This window comes from Ranitomeya variabilis, chromosome 2, assembly GCF_051348905.1.
Source record: "Ranitomeya variabilis isolate aRanVar5 chromosome 2, aRanVar5.hap1, whole genome shotgun sequence".
Classification (NCBI taxonomy): domain Eukaryota; kingdom Metazoa; phylum Chordata; class Amphibia; order Anura; family Dendrobatidae; genus Ranitomeya; species Ranitomeya variabilis.
This window is the reverse complement of record NC_135233.1, coordinates 1,113,894,007-1,113,910,518: the sequence shown is the minus strand read 5'-3', so window position 1 is coordinate 1,113,910,518 and position 16,512 is coordinate 1,113,894,007. Positions and strand designations below refer to the sequence as shown.

Below are 16,512 nucleotides of genomic sequence, written 5' to 3'. Positions count from 1 at the left end.
GGGCATCTATGGGGCCATAACTGCATGGAGCATTATATGGGGCATCTATGGGGCCATAACTGCATTGAGCATTATATGGGGCATCTATGGGGCCATAACTGCATTGAGCATTATATGGGGCATCTATGGGGCCATAACTGCATTGAGCATTATATGGGGCATCTATGGGGCCATAAAGAACTGCATGGAGCATTATATGGGGCATCTATGGGGCCATAACTGCATGGAGCATTATATGGAGCATCTATGGGGCCATAAAGAACTGCATGGAGCATTATATGGAGCATCTATGGGGCCATAACTGCATGGAGCATTATATGGAGCATCTATGGGGCCATAAAGAACTGCATGGAGCATTATATGGGGCATCTATGGGGCCATAAAGAACTGCATGTAGCATTATATGGGGCATATTTGTATATGGAGCATCTTATGGGGCCATAATGAACTGTATGGAGCATTATATGGGGCATATTTTAATATGGAGCATTATATGGGGCGTATTTTGTATGGAGCATCTTATGGGGCCCATCATGAACTGTAAGGAGCATTATCTGGGGCTCCTGATTCAATATGGATATTCAAAAACACTTAACCTACTGATGTCTCAATTAATTTTACTTTTATTGGTATCTATTTTTATTTTTGACATTTACCGGTAGCTGCTGCATTTTCCACCCTAGGCTTATTCTCGAGTCAATAAGTTTTCCCAGTTTTTTGTTGCAAAATTAGGGGGGTCGGCTTATACTCGGGTCAGCTTATACTCGAGTATATACGGTATTTGTTTTTTCCTTCCACATTCCAAAAATTCCTGTGAAGCACCTGAAGGGTTAATAAACTTGTTGAATGTGGTTTTGCGCACCTTGAGGGGTGCAGGTTTTAGAATGGTGTCATTTGGGGGTATTTTCTGTCTTACAATTTTGTTGTAAAAATGAGAAATCGCTGGTCAACTTTTAACCCTTATAACTTCCTAACAAAAAAAAATGTTTCCAAAACTGTGCTGATGTAAAGTAGACATGTGGCAAATGTTACTTATTAACTATTTTGTGCGATATGACTCTCTGATTTAAGGGCATAAAAACTAAAAGTTTGAAAAATGTGAAATTTTCTACAAGTTTCCATTTTTTTTCACAAATTAATACAAGTTATATCAAAGAAATAATACCACTGTCATGAAGTACAATATGTCATGAGAAAACATTCTCTGAATCACCAGGATCTGTTGAAGCGTTCCAGAGTTATTACCTCATAAAGTGACAATGGTCAGAATTGTAAAAATTGGCCCAGTCAGGAAGGTGAAAACAGACTTTGGGGCGAAGGGGTTAAAGCTTACGCCATTAATCGTTACATTGAAAGAAAAAGAATTAATTAAATTAAGAGACGAGATTAAAGCCATAAAAACTTCCTTGGCCAGCTAAGAAAATGTGAGTGAATTGCCTCTTCTGGATTACACGAATAATCAAGTTTATAGATGGAAACAGCAAATCCATTGCCAACACTAGAGTGGAGGGACAAGTCTACAAAGAACAAAGGGAGTCAGCTCCGCCAACCCTAACACGTCTATGGGATCTTCTTCCTCCCATCCCTGTGGAGATATCTCAGATACTTCAACAGAAAATGAGGACATTTTATCACAAAGATCTGGGTCCAAGACATTTACAGATCTCTATAAAAAAACGGAAGGGCAGGGAGGTAACACAAAGGCAAGAAGATGTCCTCAACAAGTGAAAATCAGGTACTAGCCGGCCCTGTCTGGAACTTGTCCAGCTATATTCTTTCCACTGCCCAGATTTCCCCAATCTCTAAAGGTTTATCATAGGTTTCTCGCCAACCAATAAACTCAAAGTATTTCAGACTATATGGGACATTAACAAACTAGTAAAAAACCTTACCTTACTATGTCCTGTTTTTTTTTTTTTTTTAAATTGAGGATCGTAATCTTGAAGCATCTGAGTCTAATTTGCCTGTGGCGTCCCCATGACTTTCTCTTTCCAGAATTTTGCAACTCTGGTCTCATTACTATCTGAATCCCTTGTGCCAGCGGTGCCTTCCTGCTAGAGAAAAAAAATATCTCTACTAAGATGGCGCCCCCGATGCCTGCCCAGTAGCAGTTATCGGCGATCCAATAGATGTTACTACGCCTCAGAGCATGAGCATATCATTAACTGAAAACTCATCACCAGGTATCCGTGTAATCAGTATAACGGCGCCGACCTGACACTGTCTGTAGGTTAATGTGCACAATCCTGCTGACAGGTTCCCTTTAAGGTTGTGCTTCAGAAAGGCAGATTTTAGTGGACTCAGAAAGAGGGTAGGAATGATCCAATGGCCAGATGTTCTAAAGGACAGAAATCCAAGAAGGATGGGAGACTTTACTAAATGAAATTCTCACCGCACAATCAGTAACAATCCCGAAAAGAAGGACCAATTGGAAGCATTTAAAGAGACCAGGATGGATGAACACAGAACTTAATCATTTGTATAACAAATGGAAAGAGGGGGCATATCTAAAGAAAAATATAATACTGTTTCCAGGGAATGCAGAGCAAGAGTTAGAAGAGCTAAATCCAGTGATGAAGTAAGGCTTGCATGGGAGACCAAAAGCAGCAAAAAAGGATTTGGGGATATGCCAAAAGAAAAATCAAAGATGCTATAGGATTTTAACAGGAAGAAAAGGGTGAAGTGGCCAAAAATGATGTTGAGAAGGCCGAACTTTTAAATTCCTATTTAAGATATTGAAATGGTGAGGGAACGCTTATTTAATTTACATGAATTTACATCTCCTGCTCCAGATGACTTACATCCTCTGCAAATTGAGATTCTGGTTTGGCATTTATCCTAAGTCATGTGACAAGGCTCGTTAAGGGATCGACATTGACTTTTAGGATTGCTACTTCCAATAGGTGGCAATAGAGTTCTAGTTCTCTTCCTCTCTGAAGAGACAATTTGCATATTTCCCAGAGCAGCATTGCGGCTTTAAGTCTCCCCATCTCGGCATGCTTAACATGTCACTCTCCGCAAGGAGAAATGATACTTCTTGGATCCTAGGGTGCTGAAAAAGTTAGCAGAGGAAATTGCAGAACCACTAGGTATAATATTTGAAAAATTCTGGAGAACAGATTGGAAAAGGACAAATGTTGTTCCAATCTTCAAGAAAAGAAAGAAGATTGAGCCAGGAAATTACAGGCCAGTGAGCCTTACTTCTATACCAGGAAAGATCTGTGAAAAAATAAATAAACCATGTATGTAAGTACTTAGATAAGAATAAAGTAATTAACCAGAGTCAGCATGGGTTTGTAGCAAACAAGTCATGACAGACTAATCTAATTTCCATCTATGATGGAATCACTGACTGGAAGGATCAGGGAAATGCGGTAGATATAGTATATCTCCACTTCAACAAAGCATTTTATAAAGAATCTCATACCATCTTTATTGAAAAAATGACCATGTATGGTATTGACAAGGCAACAGTCAGGTGGATTCATAACTGGCTCAGTGATTGTACTGAAAGAATGGTAATAAATGCTTGCACATCCAAATGGAAAAGTGTTTCAAGTGGGGTATCACAAGGCTGTGTCCTGGCCCCAGTGTTGTTCAACATATTTATAAATGATCTAGATAAGGGAACTGAAGATAAACTAGTCAATTTTGCAGATGATGCAAAACTAGGAGGGATAGCTAACACTAGAGAAGACAGCGAAAGAATTCAAAAGGATCTAGATAAGCCTGAATGGGCAGCGACTAATAGAATGCTATTTAACAGGGATAAATGCAAGATTCTACATCTGGGCAAGAAAAACGAAAATTACATGTATATAATGGGAGGAATAGAACTAAGTAACAGCACGTGTGAAAAAGACTTGGGTATACTAATAGATCACAGACAGCACATGAGCCAACAGTGTGATGCAGCAGCAAAAAAGGCAAACACAGTTCTAGGTTGTATTAAGAGAAGCATAGAGTCCAGATCATGTGAAGTAATTATCTCCCTCTACCCCTCCTCGGTCAGGCCTCATCTGGAATATTGTGTCCAGTTCTGGGAACAACATTTTAGAAAAGACATTGTAAACCTGAGCAAGTTCAGAGAAGAACTACGAGAATGGTGAGCGGACTGCAAAGTATGTCCTATGAGGAATGGTTAAAGGATCTGGGAATGTTTAGCTTGCAAAAAAAGAAGGCTAAGAGGAGACTTAATAGCTGTCTACAAATATCTGAAGGGCTGTCACAGTGTACAGGGATCATCATTATTCTCATGTGTACATGGAAACAGGAGAAGCAATGGAATGAAGCTAAAAGGGAGAAGATACAGATTAGATATTAGGAAAAATGTTTTGACAGTGAAGGGTGATCAATGACTGGAACAGGTGGCCATGAGAGGTGGTGAGTTCTCCTTCAATGGAAGTCTTCAAGCAGAGGCTGGACAGACATCTGTCTGAGATGGTTTAGTGACTCCTGCATTGAGCAGGGGGTTGGACACGATGACTCCAGAGGTCCCTTTCAACTCTAACATTCTATGATTCTTAAGAAAAAAAAAAGTTTATTACAAGTGTGACCCACTCCTGCTATGTCTCATGTAAACACGTCCAGAAATGCACACGATTTTCCTCATATGTTACGGGTCAGAGTTTCAATATAAAACACTTTATAACCTGCAATACCGCTTGAGTGATCTATATAAGTGAATGTACAACGTCATATCCAATATGTAGGCTACACAATGGGACCCTTGTAGAAACTCCTCAGAAGGCACGTGTCAGATGCCATAAATCCGACAGCCATTAGCATGTCTGCGGTTTCCCGGCATGTTGCGGACACATAAAGGGAATATATCTGCTTTAAAATTTTCAGGCATAGAAAGAGTCTATAAAGCGACCGGGTAACTTGGAAAGCACAATCCTGAGCAGAGGATCATTCTGGATCTTCAGGTTGTTGCACACAGAACCCCACTGGGGCTAAATGTGAGACAGGACATTGTCCTACAATACATGGGATTGATCGTGCCTCGCTTTTCATAAATTGTAACAAATTTACACGTATTTGTTTCAGCAGGTGAACTAATTATGTGCATGTTTTCGATTGGCTGATGAATCACATGTGACTTAAAGCCAGTAGTATGTAATAACGGTCCGCCAGGAGTGATCTAGACCAGCAGTATGGCTCTCTAGCGGAAACGCGCAGGTTTAGTGTGTGACATGAGGCTGCTGTAATCTTCTAACGCATCAGTAAATCTCAAATCTTAATACTTACCCTGCTTCATTGCTGGAACATTCTTTATTCTTATGTGGCTTCTACAGCTGCGACCTGGGCGTCTCCCTGCGATGTCTCCATTGTGACCCTTCCAGCAGCCGACCAGGTTAGCTGACTTTCTCCTCCCCCCTCCTTAAATAAAAAGTTATAGCTCTCAGAATAAAGTGAGACAGAAATAATTATTTTTTTCTATAAAATCTTTTATTATGTAAAAGTACCAAAACATAAAAAAAGATATAAATGTGGTATCGCTGTAACTGTACTGACCAGAAGAATAAAGTTAATTTTACCAAGCAAGGAACATCATAAAAAAGACCATTCCTGAATCGATCTTTTTTGTTCATTCTGCCTCCCAAAAATCGGAATACAAAGCGATCAAAAATGTCATGTGACCAAGAATGGTACAGATAAAAACATCAACTCATCCTGCAAAAAACAAGCCATCACATGACTCTGTGGGCCATAATATAGGAAAATTCTAGCTCTCAAAATATGGTGATGCAAAATGGTTTTGCAAAAAAAAATAAAAAAACAAAAAAATACTTTTCGTGTGACAGCAGCCAAACATAAAAACCCAAGATAAATTTGGTATTGCTGTAATCGCACCGACCCAAAGAATAAAGTCACCTAATCACTCATACCGCATGAGGAACGTCGTAAGAAATAAATAAAACCAGTTCTTCACCTTCTGTTCATTTGTTCATTCTGCCTCCCAAAGATCACAGTAAGGCTCAGTGCACATTTATCCTGCGCTGAGCGCTTACACCGGGGTTTCCGTGTAATTCTCTGAAATATGTGATTCCGACAGGACCTCTGGCGGAATATTCCCTAAAATGAGGCAGATGGAGGCACTGTGGATGCGGTCTGACCTGTGATCCAGCGGTGTCCGTCTTTTTAGAATTGCATAAAAGTGCCATCGGCCACAGTTTTGTGCACTTCTGAAAAGAAGGAAACCGCGGAACAGAGTCCAGAGTAACTCTGCTGCCTCACTATAGTGAATGGATCCATCAGGTGTTTCATCTGAGTCACGTCACTCGGAGATCTAGATGAAAACCCCGATGTCAGAACTCAGCATAGAGCGCTGGATAAATGTGATCCAAAATGTTATGTAAAATGTTCCCAATAAAAGCTTCAAGTCAATCCACAAAAAAAACAAATCCCCACTCAGGTCAGTCATCTGTTAACGGAAATATAGAAGGCTTCCACTTTACTAGTTACGCAAAGGCTTTGGAAATAACACCTCGCTCCACGAAAAGAAAGTTAGCGAATTCTGCACTTCCAAATCTAAAAGCCACCCTGCATTCTGAGCCCCAGTGTCCCTAAACCACATTTAGTATCCACATGTTTGGGATTTCTGTAGCTATGAGAGCCCAACTAATTTACGGGTGTATGTCTCCAGAAGAACGAGCTTGGCATAATTTACTGGTCACTATAATAGCAGATTTGCAGTTTTCATTTAGTAGCATCCACTGCTGCTTGTTTTTGGAAAACGCCCATAAAGTCAAATCTTCACTGCACCTGTAGATAAATTCCTAATGGTGTATAATTTCCAAAATGGGGTCCCTTGAGGGGATTCTGCTCTTCTAGCATCTAGGGGCTCTGTATATGGAGTACGCAGACTGTTCTAGGAAAATCTAGAGTCCAGGAGGCAAATAATTCTTTGTCCCTCCAGAGTCTCGCCATATGGTTAATCAGTACTGTACAGCAACATATGGGGTATTTCTACGTTCAGCAGAAATTTTGGGACAAGTTTTAGTGCTATTTTTGCCAATTTCCCCGCCTGAAAATGTAAAATCCGGGGCTAAAACTTAAATTTGTAGTAAAAACTTAAATATTTTTTCATTACTCAATGGTATAAAATTCTGTGACACACCCGTGGTGTCAATATGATTACTGCACCCTTAGATTAATTCATTGAGAGGTGTAGTTTGTCAAATGGGGTCACTTATGGGGGGTTCTGCTGTTCCTGCACCTCAGGGGCTCTATCAATGTGACTTGGTACCTTCAATCCAATCCAGCAAAATCTGAACCCCAATGTAGCGCTCCTTCCTTTCTTAGCTTTGCACTATGCTTCAAAAGTAGTTTTTTACCACATGAGTATCGACATACTCCGGAGAAATTGCACAATTTTTGAGGTCCATTTTCTCCTATCCTTGTGAAAATGAAAACATGGTACTAAAACAACATTTTTGTGGGAAATGTTTTTATTTTTCATTTTCACAGTTCAATTTTGTAAAATTTTGTGAAGCACCTGTGGGTTCAAGGTGCTCACCACACATCTAGATAAATTCCTTTAGGGGTCTAGTTTCCAAAATGGTGTCACTTGTGGAGGGTTTCCACTGTTTAGGAACATCAGGGGCTCTTCAAACATGACATGACATCCTCAGACCATTCCATCAAAGTATGTGTTCCTAAATGTCACTCCTTCCTTTCTGAACCATGCTGTGTGCCCAATCAGTAGTTTTCCCTCACATATGGGGTATCAGCATACTCGAGAGAAATTGTACAACAAATTTTGGGGTCCATTTTCTACTTTGTGAAAATGCAAAATTTGGGGCTAAATTAAAATTGTGAAATTTTTATAAAGCACCTAGGGATTCAAGCTCCTCACCACACATCTAGATAAATTCCTTGAGGGGTCAAGTTTCCAAAATGGGGTCACTTGTGGGGTATTTCCACTGTTTAGGCACCTCACAGGCTCTCCAAACACGAGAAAGCATCTTTTCTCAATTCCAGTTTTGTGTTCAAAAAGTCAAATTGTGCTCGTTCCCTTTCCAAGCTCTGCCGTGCACCCAAACAATAATTTTTCCCCACATATGAGCTGTCCTCATGCACAACAAATTATGTGGACCATTTTCTCCTGATACCCTTGTGAAAATAAAGAAAAGTGGTGCTAAAGTAATATTTTTGTGAAAAAAAGGTAAATGTTAATTTTTTCCTTCCACATTGCTTTTACCCCTGTGAAGCACCTGAAGGGTTAATAAACCTGAATGCAGTTTTGAGGGGTGCAGTTTTTAGAGTGGTGTCACTTGTGGGCATTTACTGTAATGTAACCCCCCCAAAAGTTACTTCAAATGAGATCCCTATTAAAAAAAAAATGGTTTTGTAAATTTTGTTGGAGAAATCGGTGGTCAGCTTTTAACAGTTATAACTTCCTAACAAAAATAATTATGTTTCAAAAATTGTCCGGATGTAAAGTAGACATGTGGGAAATGATATTTATTAACTATTTTGTGAGATATGACTCTCTGATTTAAGGGCATAAAAATTTAAAGTTTGAAAATTGCTATATTTTCACCAAATTTCCAATATTTCATAAGTAAACGCAAGTCATATCGAACAAATTTTACCACTGTTATGAAGTAGAAGGTCACGCGAAAACTAATCTCAGAGTCAGTAGTATTAGTTAAAGCTCCAGAGTTATTACCTCCTAAAGTGACAGTGGTCAGAATTGTAAAATTTAGCCTGGTCATGAAGGTGAAAACAGGGTGGGGATGAATAATAATAATAATAATAATAATCTTTATTTTTATATAGCCCTAACATATTCCTCAGCGCTTTACAGTTTGCACACATTATCATCGCTGTCCCCGATGGGGCTCACAATCTAAATTCCCTATCAGTATGTCTTTGGAATGTGGGAGGAAACCGGAGAACCCGGAGGAAACCCACGCAAACACGGAGAGAACATACAAACTCCTTGCAGATGTTGTCCTGGGTGGGATTTGAACTCGGGACTCCAGCGCTGCAAGGCTGCTGTGCTAACCACTGCGCCACCGTGCTGCCCGTTGAAGGAGTTAACCCTGAAATTCTCCACTTCAATTACATCTAAGTTTAATTTTAAATAAAAAAATTTTAATAAAAACTCACGACCTGCAGAGCTGAAATCATGAAGATTCGTCACTGGCCAATTATTTCTGCACCTAACTGTATGTTTGTCAGGTTCCTGTCAGGTGTCAGGATGCCGCTGTCTATTTCTCCATGGAGGAGTGGGAGTACATGGAAGGACAGAAGGATCAGTACCAGGACGTCAGGATGAAAAATGACCCAACGAGGAGCGACCAGGACAAAAGCAACATGACTGCAAGAATATTACTCCTCGCCCTGGAGATAATCGACTTGTTAAAGGGAAAGGTGAGAGTCTCCCATGAGATCACTCTGATCTCTACTAATATAACAGGACTGATAAGATGGATAGAATCTGTGGTGATCGGCGTCTGTCACTGTACACAGGAACACACGGTGGTGAAGAAGACGTCCGGTGATCGTGTGACCCCCTGTATGTCCGGAGGACGGAGCAAGATCCAGAGCCCCATCACAGAACCCCTGCACTCCCCGACACCTGAGAAGAAGGTCCTAGAACTGGCCAACAAGATCACTGAGCTGCTGACCGGAGAGGTGACTGCTGGGAGATTACACTGGGGGATTCTGGGTGATGAACAGAGAGGAGACTGCTGGGAGATTATACAGTATACACTGGAGGATTCTGGGTAATGAGAGTAGAAGAGACTGCTGAGAGATTATACAGTATACACTGGAAGATTCTGGGTGATGAGAGGAGACTGCTGGGAGATTATACAGTATACACTGGAGGATTCTGGGTGATGCGAGGAGACTGCTAGGAGATTATACAATATACACTGGAGGAGTTTGGGTGATGAGAGGAGACTGCTGGGAGATTATACAGTATACACTGGAGGATTCTGGGTGATGAGTGGAGACTGCTGGGAGATTATACAATATACACTGGAGGAGTCTGGGTGATGCGAGGAGACTGCTGGGAGATTATACAGTGTACACTGGAGGATTCTGGGTGATAAGCGGAGACTGCTGGGAGATTATACAGTGTACACTGGAGGATTCTGGGTGATAAGGGGAGACTGCTGGGAGATTATACAGTATACACTGGAGGATTCTGGGTGATGAGAGGAGACTGCTGGGAGATTATACAGTATACACTGGAGGATTCTGGGTGATGGGAGGAGACTGCTGGGAGATTATACAGTGTACACTGGAGGATTCTGGGTGATGAGAGGAGACTGCTGGGAGATTATACAGTATACACTGGAGGATTCTGGGTGATGGGAGGAGACTGCTGGGAGATTATACAGTGTACACTGGAGGATTCTGGGTGATGAGAGGAGACTGCTGGGAGATTATACAGTATACACTGGAGGATTCTGGGTCATGAGAGGAGAGGAGACTGCTGGGAGATTATACAGTGTACACTGGAGGATTCTGGGTGATAAGCGGAGACTGCTGGGAGATTATACAGTGTACACTGGAGGATTCTGGGTGATAAGGGGAGACTGCTGGGAGATTATACAGTATACACTGGAGGATTCTTCGTGATGTCGGTCTCTTTGGTTGTCAGGTTGCTGTCAGGTGTCAGGACGTCGCTCTCTATTTCTCCATGGAGGAGTGGGATTATGTAGAAGGACACTGGGAGCAGTATAAGGACGTGGTGGAGGAGCAGCGGCCCCTTGTATCACCAGGTAAGAGGAGACCTCAGTCATTTCTTTGTGGCCGTTTCTGTGGTCAGCACTGGCAGATATAATACAGTCTCACTACTGTCTCAGGCCGTGCATACACGTGTCTGTAATTACCATTAGTATAATTCTTATTTGTAAGATGATTTCTCACGTGTATGAGTGTCCACTGATGATCATGAACGAGAAGCAGGTCTGCTGTGGGACGTGGTCTGGAAGTCCAGGGGTATCCTTTGTGTTACCCCTGATCATTGCTGAGAACTTCTCAGAAACAGTTACTGGTGAAGCAGGAACCCAAAGGAGGATCCAATGTGCATTTGATTCCATAACATTACTCCTAGATCCTCCATCCTGGATCAGAGGTGAAACATGGATGGGCCTTTACATGTAAAGTTTTTATTTAAAAAAAATAATGAAATCTATTTATATTTCCAACAGAAGATGGAACTGATCGTCCTGGAGAAAATGCTGTGTTATCACTAAAATATAATATAAAGGATGAAGATTTCCCGTGTCAGTCCTCAAGAGAAAACCTTAATACCCTTATTATACAAAGAGAACATCTTGTTAAATATAAGAAAAGTCACACTAGAGAGAAGCCGTATACATGTTTAGAATGTAAGAAATGCTTTTCAAGGAAATATAATCTTCTTTGTCATCAGAGAATACATACAGGAGAGAAGCCATATTCATGTTCAGAATGTGGTAAATGTTATCCTAGTAAATCAAGTCTTTTTAAACATAAGAAAATTCACACAGAAAAGAAGCCGTATTCATGTTCAGAATGTAAGAAATGCTTTTCACACAAATCTAATCTTATTTGTCATCAGAGAATACATACAGGAGAGAAGCCATATTCATGTTCAGAATGTGGTAAATGTTATACTATTGAATCAAGTCTTTTTAAACATAAGAAAATTCACACAGAAAAGAAGCCGTACTCATGTTCAGAATGTAAGAAATGCTTTTCACACAAATCTAATCTTATTTGTCATCAGAGAATACATACAGGAGAGAAGCCATATTCATGTTCAGAATGTGGTAAATGTTATACTATTAAATCAAGTCTTTTTAATCATAAGAAAATTCACACAGAAAAGAAGCTGTATTCATGTTCAGAATGTAAGAAATGCTTTTCATACAAATATATTCTTATTTGTCATCAGAGAATACATACAGGAGAGAAGCCGTATTCATGTTCACAATGTGGTAAATGTTATACTACTAAATCAAGTCTTTTTCAACATAAGAAAATTCACACAGAAAAGAAGCCGTATTCGTGTTCAGAATGTAAGAAATGCTTTTCACAAAAATGTGATCTTATTTGTCATCAGAGAATACATACAGGAGAGAAGCCGTTTTCTTGTTCAGTATGTGGTAAAAGTTTTATACGTAAATTAAGGCTTATTGCGCATGAGAGAATTCACACAGGAGAGAAGCCGTATTCATGTTCAGAATGTGGTAAATGTTTTACTAGTCATGCAAGTCTTTTTACACATAAGAAAATTCACTCAGAAAAGAAGCTACATTCATGTTCAGAATGTAAGAAATGCTTTTCACACAAATATAATCTTATTTGTCATCAGAGAATACATACAGGAGAGAAGCCATATTCATGTTCACAATGTGGTAAATGTTATACTAGTCATACAAGTCTTTTTAAACATAAGAAAATTCACGCAGAAAAGAAGCTGTATTCATGTTCAGAATGTAAGAAATGCTTTGCAAGCAAATATAATCTTATTTGTCATCAGAGAATTCACACAGGAGAGAAGCCATATTCATGTTCACAATGTGGTAAATGTTATACTAGTCATACAAGTCTTTTTACACATAAGAAAATTCACTCAGAAAAGATGCCGTATTCATGTTCAGTATGTCAGAAAAAATTTGCACATAAACAAAATTATATTATGCATGAGAAAATTCACACAGGAGAGAAGCCATATTCATGTTCAGTATGTCAGAAAAGATTTGCACGTCAATCAAGTTATGTTACGCATGTGAAAATACACACAGAAGAGAAGCCATATTCATGTTCAGTATGTCAGAAAAGATTTGCACGTCAATCAAGTTATATTACGCATGTGAAAATACACACACGAGAGAAGCCTTATTCATGTTCAGAGTGTGGGAAATGTTTTAAAAAAAAAGTAAATCTTATTTCACACAGGATAATTCACACAGGGGTGATGCCGTATTCACCTTCAAAATGTCAAAAAGGTTTCAGGTGTAAAGCAAGTCTTACTGCACATGAGAGAATTCACACAGGAAATGAGTATACAGGTTCAGAATATGGAAAATTCTTTATGAGTAAAACACATCTTATTACTCATGTGAAAATGTGCATAGAAGAAAAACAGTATTCATGCTCCGAATGTGGAAAATGTTTTAATACTGAAGCCCTGCTAAGTGATCATCAAAGAGATCACACTGGAGAGAATCCAGTTACATGTAGCGAATGTGGGATCTCTTTTATATATGAATCAAGTCTTATCAGACATAAGAAAATTCATGTTCAGAGTGTGGACAATGTTTCTTTAAACGAATCCTTTAAGGTTAAACATCGGAGAAGTTACACAGTAGAGAAGCCGTACTCATGCTCAGAATGTGGAAAATGCTTTATAAGCAAAGAGAGGCTTCATAGTCATCAGAGAAGCCGCACACAAGGGGGGAGCTGCTTAATGTGAAACATTTTTACAAATATTTACAATATTTTTATTCAGTTTTACAAAGAATATATATATATATATATATATATTTTTTTTTTTAAAGTAAACTATGTTATTTGTAGACATTAAACCGGTTGTCCACTACTAAGACAACCCCATCTCAATGAATATTTGCCCAGTTAAATTAAAAACCCTTATACACAGCTCCTATGTTGGCGCCATTCCAGCGTACTTCACATTCGCTTTCCTGGGGCTCATTTGTCCTTGTAATAGTGATGATCGAGCACTTAAATGCTGAAATGCTCTGTATTTGAATTGAGCAGGTTGGACTCTCGGGCTGGCTCGACTCATGTATCGAGTATAATGGAAGTCAATGGAAAATTTTAGCATTTTTCCGGAAAACCCTAACAGGACAGCTGAGGGAGGCAGGAAAATCTGTGAAACTAGATGGAAACGGTGCTTACATGGAATGGAAACAGCATGGGGAAGACATCTGGACGCATCTCTGTCTCCCAGGTGGCTGTTGGGAGCAATGTTGTCATAGTATTACATTATTATATTGCAATTATTATTAATAAAACATACAAATGCTGTGGCAATCGGGGTAATGGTATTTCGGTTTGATGACAGCTTTGATTTGTCAAAAAACACAGCTGCCATCAACCTCTGGAGTTAGTAATGGAGAAGCGTCTATCAGATAATAAATTCCAATGAAAAATAAAAACACGGAAAAAAAAGCTATATGAATAAAAACTCCTGCACACTATCCTTCATTCATCAATTTATTGAAAAAACATCCCACGCAGGTCAAAAGTAATCCAACGAATCCAAAGTAGGTCAGAAGAGGAACTTAAAAGACTAATCAGTCTCTCATTCACCATCTTATTACCCAAAATGTTGCCACGCAGGTCTGATGTAGTCCACGTTCCCCGATTCTGTCTCCAGTGACTATAAATAGCAGCAAATTGATCGTTATTCACGGGCGCCGGGTAATGGCGTCAACGCTCTTCACAGCCACCGAGTGTCGTTACTCTCAGATTAAAAAAGTTTGACTTAATAATAATAATCTTTATTTATATAGCGCCAACATATTCCGCAGCGCTTTACAGTTTAACAGTTTCAAACACAACAGTCATAAGTAACAACGTTAACAATACAATAATAAAGCACAATAAGCCGCCCCTGCTCGTGAGAGCTTACAATCTACAATAAGGTGGGGAGATACAAAGTACAGGTGTGTATTTACAATGATGTATTTACAATGATGGTCCAGCCATCTTCAGGGAGTGGGGGGTAGATGGAAATAGCGAATGGGCTACACACACAAACATTGACTTTCATGAAAGGTTTCTCAAGTCTGCAGGCAGTAAATATAAAGAGTCAAATTCCACATAAAACACAGAAAATCAATAACATCTGGAATATGAATAGCTTTTTTTTGCATTTTATGCAACCTTAAAAATATGTGGGATGTACTAGCCGAAAAAAAGAATATTGGAACTTCTACAAACATTACCAGTAACAGGACACATTCGGGGGTAACCAGTAGTGATGAGCGAATATACTCGTTACTCGAGATTTACCGAGCACGCTTGGGTGACTTCCGAGTATTTTTTAGTGCTCGGAGATTTAGTTTTCAGCGCCGCAGCTGAATGATTTACATCTGTTAGCCAGCATAAGTACATGTGGGGGTTGCCTGGTTGCTAGGGAATCCCCACATGTAATCAAGCTAGCTAAGAGATGTAAATTATTCAGCTGAGGTGAGGAAAACTAAATCTCCGAGCACTAAAAAATACTCGGAGGACACCCGAGCGTGCTCAGGAAATCTCGAGTAACGAGTATATTCGCTCATCACTAGTAACCAGACATTTTTTGGAGACAGATAATGGGAACATCCAAAGTCTCATATTCTTTGGAATTGAGCAAAGAAAGAGAAGACCAGGCCAGAAAGGCGCTTCCACTTAGATGCATCAAGGATCCAGAGGGATGGATGGAAAGTTTTCATTTTAAAACCCAGAAAAGGCTTCCTAGATGACTTATGACAAATTTAGAAAGCTTAATAAAACATAACTACAAAGCATTTCTGCTGTCTAGCCTTCATCAGGTGTTCTCTAAAATTGAGTTAGACTGGGTTCTTACTGCGTTAAAGCCGCCCATTCAACGCATGCGTTAAACGGGCTGCGTTAACGCAAGTGCCGAAATGCGATCGCACTAGCGTAGATAGAGCTAGCAGATGCTCTATCTGCGCTAGCAGTGACGGACCTGGAAACGCTGCAGCCCACATCTGAGGGTCTGTCACAGAATGACGGCACATCGCTAGCGCATGCCCATCATGGCATGCGTTGGCGATGCGCCCGAAATAGGGGTTAATGGCAGCGTTAACAGACTGTTACATCACATTATGCCACGGTGTAATGCAGTTCGTCTAACGGACTGCCATAATGCAGTATGAACCCAGCCTTAATTGTCCAGATAGAGGAGGAGAGTGGTGAAAAAACTGTTACTGAGAAAGGCATCCGGGATTAGGTTGGACACGAAGCAACCCATAGGAATGACTTCTAGAAATACTATGTGTAATTACTGATATGTAGTATTGATATTGTTCTCTAATTAGGAATTTGTCCGTATTCCATATAGCGCTGTATTATTTGTATTATGTTACATTTATTATAATTTCTATGTCCACGTGGTTCTCATGATTGGTGGTTGGTTGCTGTAAATGGTATATACCATGATTCCTTGATACACTGTGTGACTGAGGGTGGTCCGCCAGAAACACGTCAGGGTGAACGTTCCCACTCACCATCATGGATATTAGAACAATATTGTAATCATTATGGAATAAAGTATTGAAGACTTTCTCCATGTCTGCTGCAGTCTGTCTTCTTCCTGTGTAATTAGCTGAGTGTCCGTCCTCCTGACAGCTCCGTGATTAGTTTCCCCAGGGCTTGTTCAGATGAGCGCTCTATAGGTACGAAATAAAAAAAGGGAGGTAGCCAGCTCACCAGTAATCACCGCAGGTGCACGGAACTCCGCTGCAGGCAGACGTAATGTTCATTGAAGAGAGAAAAAAAAGGTTGAGTTCCAGCTCCTTAAAACAA

The 16,512-nt window shown here is 39.9% G+C and overlaps 1 protein-coding gene across 3 annotated transcripts in view; it reads left to right on the top strand.

Annotated features, from left to right (window-relative positions):
- LOC143808877 (uncharacterized) overlaps positions 1 to 16,311 on the top strand; it is a 71,843-nt gene extending 55,532 nt beyond the window's left edge. For all 3 annotated transcript variants that reach the window (XM_077292034.1, XM_077292032.1, XM_077292033.1), the window contains 4 exons: positions 9,193 to 9,384; positions 9,484 to 9,648; positions 10,625 to 10,745; positions 11,178 to 16,311. In XM_077292034.1, coding sequence (XP_077148149.1) covers positions 9,193 to 9,384; positions 9,484 to 9,648; positions 10,625 to 10,745; positions 11,178 to 13,429 — 2,730 coding nt within the window. In that variant the 3' untranslated portion in view covers positions 13,430 to 16,311. The remainder of the gene's footprint in view (positions 1 to 9,192; positions 9,385 to 9,483; positions 9,649 to 10,624; positions 10,746 to 11,177) is intronic.
- The last annotated feature ends 201 nt before the right edge of the window (positions 16,312 to 16,512 follow it).